The 21,474-nt window shown below is 44.0% G+C and overlaps 1 protein-coding gene across 1 annotated transcript in view; it reads left to right on the forward strand.

Moving 5' to 3' along the window:
* The window catches only part of LOC120563741 (voltage-dependent calcium channel subunit alpha-2/delta-4-like), a 154,274-nt gene that overhangs the window by 103,340 nt on the left and 29,460 nt on the right, over window positions 1-21,474 (forward strand). Inside the window, exons 28-30 of the mRNA XM_039808129.1 lie at window positions 8,332-8,393; window positions 12,289-12,303; window positions 12,425-12,469. Of these exons, the coding sequence (XP_039664063.1) occupies window positions 8,332-8,393; window positions 12,289-12,303; window positions 12,425-12,469 (122 nt within the window). The remainder of the gene's footprint in view (window positions 1-8,331; window positions 8,394-12,288; window positions 12,304-12,424; window positions 12,470-21,474) is intronic.

The following is a 21,474-nucleotide window of genomic DNA, read 5'->3' on the forward strand; positions in this document are numbered from 1 at the left end:
ACAGAAATTCTCCCAAAAACGGAGAAGAAGAGGTGGAGCATGCGCATAAAGCTTGCACGCTGTATACAAACAGACCGTAGAAGAAGAAGAAGAAACCAAACGCAAGCTAGCTAGCTATATGCTACCTTCGGTGCTCCAGTGCCGTGTGGTTGTGGACAATTGGGACCCGTTCTCTTAATACATCCACGATTAGGACGGATGCGTGTTTAGAATCAGAATCAGAACCAGATGACCATTTTGGTTTTTGTTTTGTTCTGTGTATTTGTTCTTGGGTTGTTTTTTTTTGTTTTTTTTTATTAATTTTTTTTTTTATTAATTTTTATTTTTCTACTTGTTGTACTTGACACTGTTTTGACTCCCGAAATGTTACCTTTTGATTTTGTTATGTCACTGAAAAATCAATAAACAAATGTTTAAAAAAAAAAGAAAGAATCAGAACCAGAAAAGCTTTATTGCCAAGTATGTTTACACACACAAGGGATGTGTCGTGGTATCGTAGCTGCAAGTCACATTAAAGCATTAAAGCAACATGCACAAACACACCGAGTATGTACGTAGGTGGTGTTGTTATTACGAGACGTCTTCGCGGGGTATGAGGTCGAAGGTTAGAGGTCGAGGGGCGTGGCGATGACATCATCGATACGCAAGTATGCGCCTTCCCCCTGGGACCAGGTTTCCAAAAAAGTGCCATCTTCAGGCCGTGCGTTTACAGGATTCGTTTGGTACGAAAACCGTACTTTACACGTATCTGACAGCTGGAGTTAACATCTGTGAATAAAATATGCTGTTATAGAGGAAACTCTCCATATCCAGCCAATACTGTTGTACAAAGGGTAAAACAAAAGCTGTGTTGAAACCAAACTAATCTCTGTGATACTAAATATGTCTTGTGGCTGCGTAGATATCTAACGTTGGCAAAAGAAAATATTCATAAATTATACGAATTTAACTTTTTATCCAATTATTTACTCTAAAGTGTGTCTTTATTTTCCATTTAAATTCAATTTAAATTCAATTTTTTTCAATTCAATTTTATTTATAGTATCAAATAATAACGAGTTATCTCGAGACACTTTACAGAAAGAGTAGGTCTAGACCACACTCTATAATTTTTTGAAAACGCCCGGGGAACACCGTAAATCGCCACTGAATCAAAGTAAAGTCTTCCTCTGATCTGTGAACTCAGCATGTGATCCGTCGAGTCGAGAACCGATAACAACCGGAATCGAAAGGAAGAATCGGAATCAGAATCAAAATTGTTAAAAATCCAAACGATGCCCGACCCTAGTCATCACGAACTTCCTCTTGCACAGCGTGAGGTATTTGCGAGCTACTGACGTGAGGTTGTAAAGTAGGATGAGTACGGTGGCCGACAGGGGCAAACGCACTGCAACTTAAAGGTCCCATGGCATGAGGTTTTTTTTAACATTAATATGAGTCCCCCCAGCCTGCCTATGGTCCCCCAGTGGCTAGAAATGGTGATAGGTGTAAACCGAGCCATGAAAGCTCAGATGGACCAATCTGGAATCTTCTCCTTATGAGGTCATAAGGAGCAAGGTTACCTCCCCTTTCTCTGCTTTGCCCACCCAGAGAATTTTCCCCCCATGAGAGAGAGAGAGAGACATCATGGCTTTCAAACAGAAATGGCACATCCTAAGGAAAGCTCATTGTGGGACTGGCTCTAGTGACTTCTGCACCAAGGCTGAATTTCGGGAAAGAGACTTCAGATACAGTATTAGGGGACCACTAAGGTCTATATAAAAGAGACTTCAGATACAGTATTAGGGGACCACTAAGGTCTATATAAAAGAGACTTCAGATACAGTATTAGGGGACCACTAAGGCCTATATAAAAGAGACTTCAGATACAGTATTAGGGGACCACTAAGGTCTATATAAAAGAGACTTCAGATACAGTATTAGGGGACCACTAAGGCCTATATAAAAGAGACTTCAGATACAGTATTAGGGGACCACTAAGGTCTATATAAAAGAGACTTCAGATACAGTATTAGGGGACCACTAAGGTCTATATAAAAGAGACTTCAGATACAGTATTAGGGGACCACTAAGGTCTATATAAAAGAGACTTCAGAGACAGTATTAGGGGACCACTAAGGTCTATATAAAAGAGACTTCAGATACAGTATTAGGGGACTACTGAAGCCTATTTAAAAGCATCCAAAAATCAGCATGTCATAGGACCTTTAATGAAACACACGCAAATAGACAAAACACAAGCAAATTAAGAAAACATCTTCATTAATATGACAACACATGCGCAGCATTTACGGAGAACTTCCGTTGTGTAATCGGGGATTGTGTGCTTTTCTTTTTGCATCGTTTCTGTAGTTCGCAGTGCATTTGTGTATTTGGTTGTGTTGTGTGTATCTGCAGCGTGTTTGCATGTGTTCTCAAATTTATGGAGATGTTTTCTACATTGCTTGTGTTTTGTCTATTTGCGTGTGTTTCATTAAGTTGCAGTGTGTTTGCCCCCTGTGGGCCACCGTAGCTGAGTGTGTGCGGTGTGTTTTTTATCCCTCGCCGAGAGTGCAGACTGCAGCAGAAACGGTGCAGCTGCAGCGCTGAAGGGCGGGCGATGACGACGCCGCCGCTGACAGGAAAAGAGGGGGGGGACAAAGAAATGGAATCAAACAGCCGAGCAAAGCCACAGACCACTGAGTCCGCAGAGAGGCTATTTTAAAAAGAGAATGAAGGAGAGTGATGGTTTATGAGCTTTAAAGGACCCAAAGGTCACAACTCTCTCTGAGCACGAAATGCAGCGTCACATTTCTTCACTGTAATACAGCGGTGGAAGAAGTATTCAGATCCTGTACTTAAAGTAAAAGTACTAATACCACACTGTTAAAAAATACTCTGTTACAAGTAAAAGTTCTGCATTGAAAATGTTACTTTAGTAAAAGTCTGTAAGTATCATCAGGAAAATGTACTTAAAGTGTTAAAGGAGCACGCCGACTTATTGGGCACAGATCCTGGAGGTAACTGGAGCCGGTTACCTCCAGGATCTGTGCTAAGCTAGGCTAGATGGAGCCGGTTACCTCCAGGATCTGTGCTAAGCTAGGCTAGATGGAGCCGGTTACCTCCAGGATCTGTGCTAAGCTAGGCTAGATGGAGCCGGTTACCTCCAGGATCTGTGCTAAGCTAGGCTAGATGGAGCCGGTTACCTCCAGGATCTGTGCTAAGCTAGGCTAGATGGAGCTAGTTACCTCCAGGATCTGTGCTAAGCTAGGCTAGATGGAGCTAGTTACCTCCAGGATCTGTGCTAAGCTAGGCTAGATGGAGCTAGTTACCTCCAGGATCTGTGCTAAGCTAGGCTAGCGGTGGGTGCATCAGATAGTTAGGACACACACGGAGATGAGAAGGGTATGTATGGACTTATCTAACTCTGGGGGATACGGGGAATAAGACAAAGTCCCAATAAGTTCCTTTTAAAAGTAAAAGTACTCAATGCAGAAAATCCCTCAACTTTTAGAAACTGGAAACGAAAAAAGGGTCAAAAGACATGTGGTAAAGACATCCGACTGGACCCGATCGAGCTTTCGCAGCAGGGGGATTACCAACTTTTCAAATACAGAAATACGTAAATGAAATGTTGTAGGAGTTATACACACAGTTTGTTGTGAGTTTCAAACAGTGAAATGTCTCCAGCTCAAAAGATATCATGGTCACAATGTTAAAAAAAAAACATATTAGAAAAGCTCCTTATCAACGAACGTTTCATGTTATGTGTTCAATAAACACGTCGCGAAAGGCTGCGACATATCGCGAATTACACTCGGAGGTTTTTCTGTTAGTGGGGAGAAAATATCAGTTGAAAACTGCACTTTAAAATGTTGCTGCCATTCTTTTGTTCAGTGCTGCCTGAAAGCAGCAGAGCCGAGAACACTTTAATATCTGTGATAACATCACCGCATATTTTTCTCATATCGTGCAGCAATCGTCAAAAATACATATTGGAAGATAATCTGTTATTGCATTTTTTTCACCCTGAAATGACCCCAAAAATCCAGTTTCAGTCCGACTGTGTTTTGGGTGTTTCTTGCTCCCGCCTGATTCTAGGTTCATGAACTTTTAAAGAAAAGTCAATAGCAGAGTAATTAAAAACCCAGCGTGCGTGCGGAGGTCCATGGATCCGGTCTGAGCCGGCGGCCTCGACCGTCCGCAGCAGCTCGTCACTCAGCGGCCGCGGCGTTTAGAGGACCAGCGGGGGCCGTTTCCTCTCACACCGATGGAATATCTCCAAGTGGTTCTGGCCACTTCAATAATGAAAACTGTTCTTCACACACACACACACTGGCACACACATGCCCACGCACACACACACACACTGGCACACACATGCCCACGCCACACACACACACACACACACACATGCACACACGCAGTAGCACACACATCCGCACACTTGACACAAACACACTGATATACACGTACGCACGTGCACACACACTGGCACACACACACTGGCACACACACACTGACACACGCACACTGGCACGCGCAGACACAAACACACACGCGCATGAACGCACACATGCACCCTAGGGTACACACACTGACACGCACGCACACACACTGACACGCAAGCCATGCACACACACACACATGCACACACGCACTGGCAACCACCCGCACACTAACACACACACACACACACACACACACACTGACATACACGTACGCACACACAGACACACACGCACGTGCATGCATGCACACACACACACTGGCACACACACACACAAAAACACACGCACCCTGGGGTACACACACTGACAAGCACGCACACACACTGACACGCACGCACGCACACACATGCACACACGCACTGGCACACACCCGCACACTAACACAGACACACACACTGACATACGCACACACAGACACACACGCACGTGCATGCATGCACACACACACACTGACACACACACACACACCGCACACTGACATGCACGCACGCATGCACACACACACACATGCACACACGCACTGGCACACACACACTGACATACACGTACGCACACAGACACACACACGTGCATGCATGCACGCACACGCACCCTGGGGCACACACACTGACACGCACACACACACCCGCACACACAAACACACGCGAATGAACGCACACACGCACTGGCACACGCACCCTGGGGCACACACACTGACACCCACACACATACACACACTGACATGCATGCACAGACACACGCACGTACACGCACACACACACAGACACACACACACATCGAGCCTCCTGTGTGCTGGTATTATTGGGAAGGCAGAGCAGCTGTAAAAGCTTTTATTCGTGGTTATTGAGCGTTTCACTGACTGCAGATTCTCCTCCGATGCCGCAGTACAGAGAGAGATAACGGCTAGACATTAACTTTGTTACCTTGATTTCATGTGAAGAGACGTCTCATCCTTTTAGATTCAAGTTTTTATCGATGCCTGAAAAATCTGCATTATATTTTGCAAATAAAATATTCCATTTATTCCCCCCGAGGTGAGGCCGAAGTCTAAACGCCGGAAGCTTAAGCATGTAGAAAGTCCCCTTTACAAATAGATGTTATTTAGTTTGGTACATGGAGAACAAAACGCTGTGTAACGGTTCAACCGGACTGACGACTGAGAGGGCAGAAAGAGACAAAGATCCCTCTGAGCAACAGTTGAATAAGAAGAGAAGAAATCAGCAGTCATTGGTACAAGAAACTGGAAGCTTAGCATCAAAATGTGTACAGATTTGAATAAGAACAGCTTCCTGTTTCAGTGTCAAGTGCACAATAATCATTGACATACTGTATATAAAATGGACCAGCAGATCCCGTGTCTCTGGACGGAGACCAGTGAAGGATATTAGAAGCACTTTTCCGGTGATCGCTAGCTTTACTGAGCAGCCTCCAACTGAGCTTGAAGACGTAGATGTGACGTGAGCAACCTGTCTGAAAGTGTGAAGTCTTCTGGTAGCTGTGCCGAGAGAAATCTCAATCATTCCCAATCTTACAGAGACGGAGAGCGTAGGTATATGTAAGGAGATAACATGGGCACAGGCTAATTACTGATCACTAACATGCTAGTTAACATTAGTAATTAGTAAACCTAAACAGATAATGGAAGTCCAAACTGCCTGTGAGCTTCTCCTGTACTATACGGTAATTCCTCTACTGTGTGACAGTAAGTCTCGTGGTTATGACCCAATCGTTAGCCTATTGTTATAAAAGCGTCTGCTACGGAGCCATAACGTGAGGTACAAGGTAATGGAGCCTTTTATACATTGTCGTGTTTCTTTAGAAATAAACAACGGACAAATAGAGTCTTTAAACGCTTCAGGTTTAAAGTTATTCGCTGTCAAAGTGGCGCCAAAATGAATGGGAGTCAATGGGATGCTAACGGCAGGTGATGGCTTGGTAGCATCAAAATGGCGCCATAGGAGCTATGCGTTCCGAGGAGAAGCTAACCCCCATTGACAATAATGCAGCCAATAACAAGCCGGAATCAACATTTAGTTAGTCTCGGCTTAGCACTGTTGGAATATCAGCTGAACAAACTTTATTTAAACTTCTTTAATCTAACTGTTGAGTAGACGGCAGAGGGCCCGAAGAAAAACGCAACAACTCAATATTTAGAGCCTAATATCACCGCTAGGCTTCAGTAATGATCGAGGGTCACTGACGCTTTTCTGCACTGGAAACCTACTTGAACAGGCTGCTGCTAATGGTGTGTGTGTGTGTGTGTGTGTGTGTGTGTGTGTGTGTGTGTGTGTGTGTGTGTGTGTGTGTGTGTGTGTGTGTGTGTGCATTTAAGATCCCCTGATTCATGTCATATTAAAACATTACATTACAACATTTGAAATGTAAATAAAGCATGTGGTGTCTGAATTTTGATGATATCTCTGTTAAGAAGTTATTTTGAAGGGAAAGAAGAAACGAGAGTAGACGTTAAATGTAGCATGAAATGAAAATACTAAATTAAAGTAAAAAGTGCCTTAATATTGTATTTAAATTCAGTACTGAAGTAAATGTATTTTCCACCACTGCATGGTAGGTAGTGAGTAAAGTCTTAAAATCTTCTCTCTCACACACATCAGACTTTACACAGATCGTCAACATGCTCCTCGTCTACCCTTGCCATCCGGCTCCACCACAGATGTATTCTGGGATAGGAAATAAACGCTCCGGGTTGTTTGCATTTCTTTAAGCCAATCACAATCGTCTCAGACGGCGCTGAGCTCCGGACGCAGCGACGGTGGCTCTGCTAAATAGTCTCGGGAAGGAACTTGTTTTGGTGGAACATTTGCAAACGTATTCTTTGTAAATCTTTACAATCATTCACCTAACGAACCAAGCGCTTCCCATTTGCTCGGCATATCCATCTGGGAACTTGGGAAGGGACGAAAATCCTGGTTAGCTGATTGGATGAACCATCTGTCTATCACCTGTGTTGGTGATAGACGGGCCAAATCAACCAATCAGATCAACGAAGCGTATGAAAATACAACCACAAGCCCCTGCTGCTGCAGGCAAAGCATAGCTCGTTAGCTCAGCAAGCTAGCAGCATGTCGGTAAAGGAGATTTGCCGTTTGTGTAACAAGAATTTAGGAATAAAAGGAACCATTTCAGGTTCCTGGACCCTATTCCAAAAGAAGGATCCAAGAGGAAAAAGCATTAGCGAGCAGCTAACAGAATTGGGGCTACCACTGTCTGAAAATACTGGTCAGCTGATTGGATAAACCATCTGTCTATCACCACCTAAACCCGCCTCAAAACCAACGCTGATTGGTCGGTCGTTTTGGCGAACGGCTCCAAATTTTCTCTTTCAAGATGCCAGACTGACCTGCGAGTAGAAAACTGGAGCTCGCCAGATCAGGACGCTCTCACCAGGCTAGTTTAGCAGAGGCGCCGTGGCTCCGTACGGCACTTAGCGCCCAAGACTATTGTGATTGGTTGAAAGAAATGCCAATAAACCAGAGCACAATTTCCTCCAATCCCAGAATGCTGTGTGTGGACTAGCCAGACCATCCTCCTCCGCAGCGCTGTGGAGGAGGGTCTGGCAATGAGAGACTAATCACTGAGGGACTGAAGGCGTCATTACCCCCCCGTCTGCAGGGAGCACACGCTCCATCAGCTTCATCACTGTTTACATCCCGTCATTAGCGTCAGGCAGAGGTGAACCTGGGGTCGCATTGATTTCCTGTCCTCCTCCTCCTCCTCCTCCTCCTCCTTTCCCCAACAAACACAGCAAAGTGTCCGGCTCTGCAGAGTCCATCGTGTCCTGCGTCTGTCTTTAATGGGTGTCTGTGTTTTCTATTTTTAGCGATCGGGGTGCAGCTGTCCTTGGAATTGCTGGAAAAGAGGTTCTGGGCCATCGCCAAGCAGGTGACCAGAGAAACCCACTCTCACATATCCTTTTTTTTTTGAGGACGTTGACACTTTAACATTAACCATAACTAGGCACGCGCTGGGATGAGATTCTGGCGGTGTGATAGCCTTCAGCAAAAATGTCACGGTTTCAGGGTGTTGCGGTATCGCAATTACAGCTTCAATTCAATTTTATTTATAGTATCAAATCATAACCGGAGTTATCTCAGGACACTTTACAGATAAAGTAGGTCTAGACCACACTCTACAGTTTACAAAGACCCAACAATTCCAGTAATTCCCCCAAGAGCAAGCATGTAGTGCAACAGTGGTTAGTAAAACTCCCTTTTAGGGAGAAACCTGGGACAGACCCAGGCTCTTGGTGGGAGGTGTGATGAACAGCGGCAATAATAGTCACAATAAAGACAATGGAACAGTGACTAGAAATAGTAGTTGTAGTAGTTCATGGCGCAGGGCACTAGTCACATAGACACAGAGGGCTAGATTTATCAAGCCGTTTGCGCCTGTTTCCAGGCGCTAATTGGTCGCAAAGACGGACGTAACCAATGCGGGCTATTTACAAACAGGGCGCACTTGGGTAAAATGGCAGATTGTCTGCCACATGAGCGAGAAGAGACAAGTTGCGCTTTCAATATGCGTTCGTGGGAGGGTCGTGGGGAAAGTGGGAGTTCCACCCAAAAAGGTGGGAGGATAAGCGCAAAGTGCCCCTAATTATATATTCCGTGGTGTTTACAAAGACTGTCAGTAAGAGCGCGCCTCTATTCTGCGGGGGAAATTCTCCGCCTCTTAAAGCAGGTCTAAACCAGCCGCAGTCGAGTTTCCTCGTAGACCTTTATGCCGCTGGTGAAATGGCAACAGTAATTTGGGTTAGACGAAGACATAGGCTGAAAATATTTTTAACAGAAGAATCACACTTTGTCAGTGAACACAACATCATTTAGCGTTGCAGATCAAGCAGCCGTGCAATATTAGAGTTACTGGAAGAAATCAAAGATGAAATTGAATCTCCCACTCAGCGTTCACATCCCATTCCAGCAGTTGTTAAACTCCTCGCTACATTACAAATATTGGCATCAGGATCATTTCAAACAGTCATAGCATCAGCAGTGGGAATATCGCAGTCTGCCCTCAGCCATATCATAGCACCAGTACCGCTTTGCTACAGCGCAATTTACGGTATAGTGGGCGGAGAAAGACGCTGATTGGCTGATGGGTGTCAGGGTTGATAAATACTACGCAAAATGTGGAAGCATAGCATGCGCTATTACCGAACTCGCATAAACAGACGCAGCGCGAACTGCGCTAGTGTTAGTAAATTAGGCCCATAGTCAGCAGCTAGGCGAGCATTATAACGTGTTACAAAGTGACGCACGTTTGTCTCTGAAGTAAAGGCACCGAAATATGCGTTGCTGTTCGGTCCGGTAGACACCGGTTGGTAAGGCACCGGTGCCGTATAAGCACCGGGTTTCGGTACCCAACCCTATTTATTGGTGTTTATCACGGTACAAAGTCCTGCTGTATACTCCGTTGAAACCACTGGCTTGTGTCGAGCTGGGACGGGACGGTTCAGACTGCTGCTGCAACTTGTCCCTGCAACTTTCTAAAAGGATTTCGTCTCATCGCAAATCTGGGCTTAAGTTTCCGCAGTTCATCTGCAGTAAAAAATAACCTGGGGGGCGTAAACTTTGACATCGTTGCACCCAGGTGCTCGTCACACCAGTACATACAGTTTAGAGGCCAAAAGTTCGACCCCTCAAATAAACCGACCTCCACAACAGCTGTCCATTGGGTTTCTACTATTAACCGGAGGCCACCGTTATGGTGGCAACATTTTAGGTCAGGTTGGGAGTGTAAAACTGCTTCACGTAGAAAGAAATCTAAAGCAAATGGTAAGAAAGTCACCAAGTTTCCAAGGACGTGTGTGAATGTCCAATAATAATCGTCTGGATTCAGAGGTCATTCTTTTTAATTTAGCTTTTACTTCATTAGGGAGCGGAACCCATTAATTGTGTGCATTAAGTCCCTTTGACTTTTTCATATTAATGATTAAAAAGGAATGTGCACAGAATGAGATATAAAGCAGCTCAATTTGACCCGTTAAAGACCAAAGGAAAGACGAATGTTTCTCAGTCTGCTCTGGAACAGTTCTCATTATTTAATCAAAGTGGCCTCTTTTCTAATCCTTCAAATCAAAAGAGAGCTTCAGTCAACTAATTCTAAATAAATGGCGTTAAAGGAGAAATCTGGTGCAAAATGAACCCAGGGGTTAATTACACATACACGTACCGAGTCGACCGTGCTCTGGGATATGTTTTCATGCTAATCGAATGTGACCAGTTTTATCGTAAACCGCTAATTAGCTTATAACGCTAGTCGTTATAAAGTAAAAAGAAATCGCTATTTCTACACCACTAACAAGGCTCAAAATAGCACCGCACTTTAACGGTAGCATAGTGAGGGTCCCTACATGTAAACAGAAGCATTGAGAACTTTGTAAGTGTACAGACAGTTTATTAAAAAGATAGATTATAAAGACAGTATACGTGAACAGTACTGTCTTTCTAGTTCTAAAGATGTAATATAAAAGAAGACTCTTGTGTTTCCTAATGTGTAATGAACATTACAGCCTCCCTGGGACATTGGTTTGAATTCAGGCTTTTAATCTTCTGACGAAATGTGTCTCCAGATTTGACATAAGGCTGACAAACTTACACACACACACACACACACACACACACACACACACACACACACACAGTGACCTTGCGAGCGCCTCCTGCAGTTAAGTGAAGCAGAGCGGCGGCTGAATGAGTGCAGATGTCCTGCAGAGGTTGATGGTGCAGATAAAATGATTAGTTTGAGCCGACAGCTGTGACGGGACACTCATTTAATGTATTCACGGGACGGCTTCACTGCTGACTTGAGCCTACGTGGTCATCCACAGAGTCACCTACATCCTGTCGCCTCTGGTTCACACCTCCACCTGAGCTTCATACAAACGTTTCTCCCCGTTCGGTGAAAACTGAAAGTCAGTCGGAAACATGAACAGTCTGCCTGTTCAGATTAGATGGACTGAAATCTTTAGTTTTCGTTTCCAAAGAGTTACTTTCACACAGTGTTATTCAATTCGTTTCATACACAACACAATCTGTTAGAGAACTTTGAAGTCATTTTCACATTTCGATTTCAACGCTGTTACGATGTTAAAATATTTCGGTAAACCTTTAATTGAAGGTCTCTACATAAGAGTGACATGACACAGTCATGAACACATGAACCCTAAGCCTAACTCTAAACCTAACCATAACTTTTCAATGACAAAAAAACCGAATGACACGTACTAAAAGAAGCGTTATGTCATAAACATTTATGACTTGTTTATAATGTTTATGACACGTTCACGACAGTGTCATGTCACTCTTATGTAGGGCTGGGCATTATATCGATATTATATCGATATCGTGATATGAGACTAGATATCGTCTTAGATTTTGGATATCGTGATATGACATAAGTGCTGTCTTTTCCTGGTTTTAAAGGCTGCATTACAGTAAAGTGATGTACTTTTCTGAACTTACCAGACTGTTGTAACTGTTCTATTATTCGCCTTTACCCACTTAGACATGATGTCCACATTACTGATGATTATTTATTAAAGCACCATTAGTCAACCCTAGAATATCGCCGCAATATCGACATCGAGGTATTTGGTCAGGAATATCGTGATATCTGATTTTCTCCATATCGCCCAGCCCTACTCTTATGTAGATACCTTCAAGTAAAGTGTAACTGATATTTCTTTCAATTTGTATTTTAATGATCTTCATACAATTATCTCTACTGTGTTTTTCTTCTTCTCCTCCTCATCTTTCTCGACTCTTGTCGCTTCCAGCCCAGCGACACAGACGTGAGTCAACACTGATTATGATTTCATCACCTACTTTATCCTCAGCTTGTTTCTCCTGTTGGTGATGACCTTTGACCCCTCTCTCTCTCTCTCTCTCTCTCTCTCTCTCTCTCTCTCTCAGTGTTCAGCCACCGAAGGCGTGTGTCCTCTCAGCTGTGAGAGTACTGTAAGTAACCCTCCGATAGGCCTGAACGATTGATCGTTTCCAAATCGAAATCGCGATTTTGAAAGAATGCGACTAGCCAATCGTGAAGGCCGCAGCTAATGGAATGTGCACTATTTAGTTGAATGTTTGGTGTACCATTTCGTTTCACATTCTTTAGTCCTCTTTTTGTTGTATATTTAAAGTTTTTTTCTAAGATAAATGCTGGAATAATGTTACATATAACTTGGAAGGCTGGTGATATCATGCTGTAAATTCATATCTATGTTCTCATCTTGCATAAAGACATAGAGCAGCTTTGATGGGGTCTCAATTTATAATGCTCCATGACATGTTTTATCTGTTACACGGTGAATATTGAACTTTAGCTGAACTTTAAAGGTGCTCTAAGTGTTTTTTTAGGCTACAACATTTTTTGTCACATCACAGCAAACATCTCCTCACTATCTGCTAGCTGCCTGTCCCCTGAACACACTGTAAAAAACATCTCCTCACTATCTGATAGCTGCCTGTCTCCTGAACACACTGTAAAAAACATCTCCTCACTATCTGCTAGCTGCCTGTCCCCTGAACACACTGTAAAAAACATCTCCTCACTATCTGATAGCTGTCTGTCTCCTGAACACACTGTAAAAAAGCGTGGTCTCTCTAGACAGCCCAGGCTCCACAAACGGCAACAAAAACAAACTGCGCCAACCTGCACCACCAAACGTAACAAACAGCCAATAACCGACAAGAAGGATTTGGGGATTTGGAGGGGGTTAGTGCGCGGAAGGGGTGGGTGGAGGGGACGGGATGATACTTCGAACGTCAACAAGAAGTGACGTCACCCGACATCGTTTAGAGCACCTTTAAAAAGAAATCAATCGCAAATCCAACCGGAATCGCAATATCTCGCAGAAAAATCGCAATTATATTTTGTCCTCAAAGCGTCAAGCCCTACCCTCTGTGCCCTAAACACACTTCTCTTTTCCCCTCTCAGTGTTTCCCTCTCATTCCCTCTCTGCTCTGGCTTTTTCCTGCTCATTCCCCCTGCTCTGTTTCCAGCGCGGTGCTTTCCTCTCATTCCTCTCTGCTCTGGCTTTTCCCCCTCTCATTCCCCCTGCTCTGGCGTTTCTCCTCTCATTCCCCTGCTCCATGGCTTTCCTCTCTATTCCCCCCCTGCTCCATGGCGTTTCCCCCTCTCATTCCCTCTGCTCTGGCGTTTCCCCTCTCATTCCCTCTGCTCTTGCGTTTCCCCTCTCATTCCCCCTGCTCCATGCGTTTCCCCTCTCATTCCCCCTGCTCTGGTGTTTCCCCCTCTCATTCCCTCTGCTCTGGCTTTTCCCTCTCTATTCCCCCTGCTCTCCAAGCCTCTCTCATTCCCTCTGCTCTGGCTTTTCCCCCTCTCATTCCCCCCTGCTCAGGCGTTTCCCCTCTCATCCCCCTGCTCTCCATGCCTCTCCTTCATTCCCCCTGCTCTGGTGTTTTCCCCTCTCATTCCCTCTGCTCCGGTTTTCCCCTCTCATTCCCCCTGCTCCATGGCTTTTCCCCTCCCATTCCCCCTGCTCTGGTGTTTCCCCTCTCATTCCCCTCTGCTCTGGTGTTTCCCTCCCTCTCATTTCCCCCCTGCTCTAGTGTTTCCTCCCTCTCATTCCCCTCTGGCTTTTCCATGTGCGTTTCCACCTCTCATTCCCCCTGCTCTGGCGTTTCCACCTCTCATTCCCCCTGCTCTGTGAAATACACATAAAATCTGACCTTTAGGAAATCCATGGAAAGGATACGGAGGCCTGAGAGGAAAAAGAAAACTATTTTTTTGAGAGAAGTCTTTTATTTTGGAGGGAATGTGTTGTTGTTCGAATGTTAAAGTGGCTTTATGTAACTTACATATACTGTGGTCACTTTAAACTAACAGTCTCCAGGATCTCCGTTCTTTTGTTCTCTTCAGGGGCATCTGTGCCGATAAAACATGTGAAATCAGTCCGACCGGTCAGAACCTGCAGATAAAGGTTCTTTAAATCTTTCTTAATTAAACGGGAACACTTTGGCCCGCTCGGTTTAAACCTGGTGGGAGTCGGGAGGTTGATGAGTGGTTTTGTCATCCGCACGTTTCTCGCCGCATCATTTAATGTGTTCATAAACAACATCTGGATGGTTCGCAGGATTTAGAGGACAGTTGTGGTCCTAATCTGTGTGTGTGTGTGTGTGTGTGTGTGTGTGTGTGTGTGGGGTGCATTAGCAGTGAAACGTAGCAGCTGCTGCACCTGATGACCTCATCTGACCGTGGGCGGAGCTTAACCAGAGCGGCGCGAGCTGCAGGGTGTCTTAAAAAGACTAAAAGATGTTTAGCTTAGTTTGTTCACACATTATTAAAAAACATACAAGGTAAAACATTGGCAGTGCGAGACTGTGTGTGTGTGTTTGTGTGTGTGTGTGTGTGTGTGTGTCCAATATTTAGAAGAGGTAGATTTGTCCCTTTCAAAAAAACAGGAAATGTCAATATCTATAAACGATCTGATGGAAAACAATAATTGTCTACTTGTGCTACACAAATTGTTGCATACAAATTCCCCAGAATGCAGGAAATGAAGTGTTTGACCTTCGCCCTGGCTTATACAGATACCAGCCCTCTAAGTAACGCTGATTACACTGAGCAGCAATGGAAATTGGAAAAAATATAACAAAAAAAACAGGGTGTGAAGGCTGATTAATCTACACCATTGTGAGGATTTATACGTTTGTGCATCGTTCTAGCGTATCTCTTTAAGAGAATAGCAGAGCCAGTATGTGTGTGTGTGTGTGTGTGTGTGTGTGTGTGTGTGTGGTAGAGCGAGTGAGAGAGTGACGGGGGTTAGCTTCGGAGGGAGTACCCACTCCAACGCCAGCGGAGACGGAGAAACAAAGTGTCTCCCCTGTGCTTTCTGACTGTAGTTCAGATCTTAAAAGTCTTAACATTTTTTAGATTGTTCCAAAGAGACGGTGCTCTGTTTTTATTGGTTAAATTGTTTAGTAAAACATTTGTTAAGTAAATCATAAGTTTTACTTTTTTATTGAAATATCTTTAGTTGTACAGTACAGGCCAAAAGTTTGGACACATCTTCTCATTCAATGCGTTTCCTTTTTATTTTCATGACTATTTACATTGTAGATTCTCACTGAAGGCATCAAAACTATGAATGAACACATATGGAATTATGTACTTAACAAAAAAGTGTGAAATAACTGAAAACATGTCTTATATTATATATGTACTGTATATCATTTAGACTTTCTAACTTCTTCACTCACTTTAATTGAGATTTAAATTTTAATTAATTTTAATTTAGTGTCCAATGTTTCTCTTGTTGGCTTTAATGGGCTTCCGTACGTCGGAGCTATCATTGTGAAGTCTGAAGTGTTGAGTGTGTGTAGACACGTGCAGACTGTGATCTGTTGTCCATCTGACAGCTGCTCGTTAGCTCCAGATTAACTCAGCCTGTTAGGAGCCATAATACTGAGGATTAACCCACACACACACACACACACCCCCCCCCCACCACCCACACACACACACACACACACACACTGTGAGAACTGAACCCAAAGCACATTCCTACACATTTTTATTTAAACTAATTTAGTAATAAAAACTACGACTATCAAAATGCCCTCAACAAGTTTTCATCATCTTTCTGTCTCTGTGAGGACATTTTCTCAACATAAACACACACACACAAACACACACACATAAACAAACACACACACACAGTTCATGCCCAACATCTCCGCGTCTGCTAAAATGTTTACTTCTATTTCATTCCTGCAATCTCTCAGATTGTTGTTGGGTTAAGGGGAATCTGCCTGTGATGTTCGCAGGTTCGAGGCTCCCGGTGACCACGGCGGCCAGCTGTGCAGCAGCAGCTGGCCGCGCCGAGGTTTAGCTGTCGTCCTGGGACATCTGTCGGGGTCAAACTGACGCCCAGACTGAGTTACAGAGCTGCATACAGTACAGGCCAAAAGTTTGGACACACCTTCTCATTCAATGCGTTTCCTTTTTTATTTTCATGACTATTTACATTGTAGATTCTCACTGAAGGCATCAAAACTATGAATGAACACATATGGAATTATGTACTTAACAAAAAAGTGTGAAATAACTGAAAACATGTCTTATATTTTAGATTCTTCAAAGTAGCCACCCTTTGCTTTTTTTGATAACTCTGCAAACCCTTGGTGTTCTCTCAATGAGCTTCATGAGGTAGTCACCTGAAATGGTTTTACCTTCACAGGTGTGCTTTGTCAGGGTTCATTAGTGGAAGTTTTTCACTTATTAATAAAAAACCAAGGGGTGGCTTTCTACTACATACGTAACTACATATGTAACTACATATGTAACTACATACGTAACTATTTACGTAACGACAAACATAACTACGTACGTAACTAAATATGTACGTAACTGCGTACGTACCCGCGCCGTAGATTCAACGCAGAACCTTACATCAGGCATAAGTGTATAAAATAGGAAGAATTACAATCAGATCCTAAAAGTCTTAAAAAGGTTTTTGAATGATGGTAATGTAGATGTTGATTTTAGTGATGCCGGCAGATCGTTCCAAAGAGACGGTCCTCTGTTTTTATTGGTTAAATTGTTTAGGTTTTTCTGAAGCTCAGAATTCAAAATATTTGTAAAGTAAATCATAAATTATTTTTTTTCCGACTTTCTAACTTCTTCACTCACTACAATTGAGATAAGTCAAATTTCTATTTAGTTTCCCACAACTTTTACGTATTTCTTATAAATACAATGAATATGAGTGAAGCAAATCTAACCGCCCATGGACCTTTTTCACAGCAGACATATTGACTTGTCATAGTAGGAAAAGCACAGCTGAGATTGATAACCTTAACTATGGCTCAATTCCATCAAGTGTCCCAGTAAGATATTTCAGTGAGACAGCATGCCCAATACCAGGGTCTCTCCTAAGTGGAATGCAGCCATCATTAATGGTTTAATACCAGGACCTCTCCTAAGTGGAATGCAGCCATCAGTAATGGTTTAATACCAGGACCTCTCCTAAGTGGAATGCAGCCATCAGTAATGGTTTAATACCAGGACCTCTCCTAAGTGGAATGCAGACATCAGTAATGGGTTTGAATACACCTGTGCTTTTCCTACTATGACATGTCAACATGTCTGCCGTGAAAAAGGTCTATTAGATATTTTACAAGCATTTGGCGGGTGGATGGCGCTCATTTTGAACCCTGCTTGTCAGTGTGAACGCACTCATGCACTCTGAATAGCAAGTGTAAATATTGAAGTATGTAAATTGAGACACAGCCCAAACCAACAACCTTGAATATGGCTGCCAGAGGGGTGGGGGGGGGGAGACTTCTGACGCAAACAAATCTTTGTTTCAAACCTATTAGTACTTGTGTGACGTTGTTGAAGTAAAAGAAAATCTAACTTCTACACCCAGCCAGCACAATGTTCCGGTGTAACCTTAAAGCCAGAATCATTTACCATAGAAGCTCATTTTTCATTATTTGCATGTCTGCTGCGTTCCCAGTGGCCTTACTAAGCAGATATTATGATAAAGTGCTTCCTCCGTGTTTTCGCTGAGCTCTGGACTTTGCAGGAAGTTTTTGTGGAAACACCCAGAATCCTCCCCGGCGTTAGAGCCGCTGTGGTGTGAAGGTGTAGCGCGTTGCAGGGCACGGTAAATATTTAATCAGCAGAGGAATTAAATCGCTGCTGACTAACAGAAATGGGTCATAGTGAGGGAGTGTGGTGAGCCGCCTTGTTATTGGTCGGTTTGATCACTGATGCTGTCTGAGAAGCTGCTTCAGGAGGCCACTGTTCGTCCTCAGGTTACACTCCTAAACATGATCTAATACTTTATTTACTTTGTATTTTAATATTTATTTGCACAGGTGCAAGTATGGAGTAGGGCTGTGCACAATAAGTCGTTTTTTTATTATTATTATTTTATCGTCATCGCAAAAGGCACTCAGGGATTCTTCTGTTTGTTGAAAAAACTAAACTCTGTAGAAAACTGCACTTTATAATGTAACTGTAATTCCTTTTTTTGTCGTACCTTTTATGTTTAATTCAATGTTCAATTAGTTCAGTTAAAGAATGTTGGAAATTATTTCCTTTTATTTGTTTTAAATTCAACAAACAGTTTGTTGTATTTCAGCAAAATACCGAAAGCACTGAGTACACTTCAACAGCGATTTATTTATCGCATGTAATATCGTTATCGCGTGTGGCATATTTTCCTCATATAGTGCAGCGCTAGTATGAAGCATAAACCTACGCCTCACACGACCCTCAGCCCTAGCCAATGCCTGTCCCTGGATGGGTCTTTAAAATTCATAAAACTCAACAACAAATACATAAAAGACAGTACAAAACACAAATTCAACAATAGATACATACATTAAGGGCCCTGTGTTGCACCTGGCGCAGTTGTCAATTTCTCGTCCAGCGCTCACGTCGTTTAAACAGCAAATGCACCTGCGCCCATCTGTGTGCCCATGGGCGTGCTGGTCTTACAGGGAGGTGTGTTCAGGTGCATTCTGGGCGTGCTGGTCTTACAGGGAGGTGTGTTCAGGTGCATTCTGGGCGTGCTGGTCTTACAGGGAGGTGTGTTCAGGTGCATTCTGGGCGTGCTGGTCTTACAGGGAGGTGTGTTCAGGTGCATTCTGGGCGTGCTGGTCTTACAGGGAGGTGTGTTCAGGTGCATTCTGGGCGTGCTGGTCTTACAGGGAGGTGTGTTCAGGTGCATTCTGGGCTGCTGGTCTTACAGGGAGGTGTGTTCAGGTGCATTCTGGGCGTGCTGGTCTTACAGGGAGGTGTGTTCAGGTGCATTCTGGGCATGCTGGTCTTACAAGGAGGTGTGTTCAGGTGCATTCTGGGCGTGCTGGTCTTACAGGGAGGTGTGTTCAGGTGCATTCTGAGCGTGCTGGTGTTACAGGGAGGTGTGTTCAGGTGCATTGTGGGCGTGCTGGTCTTACAGGGAGGTGTGTTCAGGTGCATTCTGGGCGTTCTGGTCTTACAGGGAGGTGTGTTCAGGTGCATTCTGGGAGTGTTGCTATCTTGAGGCAGTGGGAAGTGATGGCGCCATTGACCAACAAAAACCTGGTCTAAAGTCAATAACGCAGCATTTCATTGTTATTTTAACAAGCATTAGTAAAATGCTCCTATACTCGTGCACAGCGCGCACACACTATGCTTGTTACACACACAGGGACGCACAGCAGCACACACACATGCAGAAGAATACTAATAAAAATATTAGGGTGCAAATCCTCCATCATAACAGCAATGCTCCAAGGTCCAAACGCGCCTGGCTTTTAAAGGGAATGGGAGATGATCTCTGATTGGTTGATTGCATGTTACGCCCAAAACACACCTCTGATTAATGAAGACACTAAGTACAACCCTTTAGGACCAGGCGCCCGGCACACGGACCCTTTATCCCACCGTTAAACTAGCAAAAGTGGATTTGGACACGCCCTAAACACACCTGCCCCAGGCACTGCACGCCACGCGCTTAGATCGTTAAAATAGGGCCTCAGACAGACTAAAACGGGTTTCATGCTTCTTGTGGTCAGGGTGCGTTGGTCTCCTTTAATCCTCCGAGCTAGCTTCACTCTAGTCTCACATTGCAAGACCTTCCTCCACAGCGCTGCGGAGGAGGGTCTGGCTAGTCCACACAGCATTCTGGGATGGGAGGAAAAGGTGCTCTGGTTTATTGGCATTTCTTTAAACCAATCACAATCGTTATTGGCGCTAGGCGCCGGACGCAAATGCGGTGCCGCTGCTAAATAGCCTCAGGAAGGAACTTAGTTTACAACCCCCCACCTCCACCCCCGAATAATCAAAACTGGGCTTTTTCGGATTTTTTTTACCTTTTTACAGTTTTCATTGCTTTTTGCCGCTTCTTTTAAAATTTTTATCTCCTTCGTTGTTGTTTTTTTCACGTTTTTATCGTTTTATTTGGACACTTTTCTCCACGTTTTTGAACTTTTTGGCGCTTTTTCCAACATTTGTCGCCTTTTGAAGTTTTTGTCTCTTTTTTTGAGTTTTGTTTTCGATAATTTTTTTTTTGTCAGCTAGGACAGATAGTCTAGCTAGCTGTCTGGATTTACCCTGCAGAGATCTGAGGAGCAGTTAACCATAGTCCTCATAAACCGACCGGAGGTTAGAACGCCAACACAGAGACAGAGGAAGGGCATGGACATATGGACGAAAAGAGGAACATCTGGAGCACCGGACCAATCCCCTAAAATGAAACGACGTGGCTGTAGACTAGCTTCCCTCAAACTGGGAGCTGACCATCTGTGATTTACTGCTGCAATGTTTTGCTGTTAGCTGTGTTTTTGTGCTGCTGCAGTCCTGAATATCACTCAGCACAAACACAACAGACTGCTGACAGAGCGCCTGGCAGCAGTTTCGACTCTGGCTCTTATTTTTTTAAGTTTATTCCCATATGTTTACTGCTGCTGCTGCTGCTGTCAGGTAAACAGAGGGTCAGGTTTCGCTGTAAGCAGCGTCCGACCTGCGAGTCCTCCGAGGCTGCTGGGGAATATCCCGTCCAAGCGGAGAGAAAGTGTGTGCAGAGAGCAGCTGAGACCAAAGGGCTCTGAATAATTCAGGGACTCTGGTGCTGCTGCTAAGGGCCAGACTTTAAATCACAGGTTAACACTTCACACTCTCTCTGTTTTAAAGGTATATAGGAAGTGATGTTAATCCAGTACACTTTTTTTTCTTCGAATTCAGTGAATACCTCCTCACGGTCACCTGGCTTTCTATTTTCTGCGTGCGCTGGGAGAGAAAACAAAAATCCGACGTTAATACACAGCCCTGGCTGGTGTTAATGGAAAACAAACCGAAAGGAGTGCACGAGCCAGACAACTCTATCCCAGCCAATCGGCAACAGGCGGTGACAGTTGATGGTGGGCGGCCAGTAGTTATCTGTCCCTGAGTCTGGGGGGCGGAGCTATTGAAGGGGTCAGTTGAGTTCAAATATCGATAATCTTTG

Source organism: Perca fluviatilis, chromosome 8 (assembly GCF_010015445.1).
Source record: "Perca fluviatilis chromosome 8, GENO_Pfluv_1.0, whole genome shotgun sequence".
In the NCBI taxonomy this organism is placed as follows: Eukaryota; Metazoa; Chordata; class Actinopteri; order Perciformes; family Percidae; genus Perca; species Perca fluviatilis.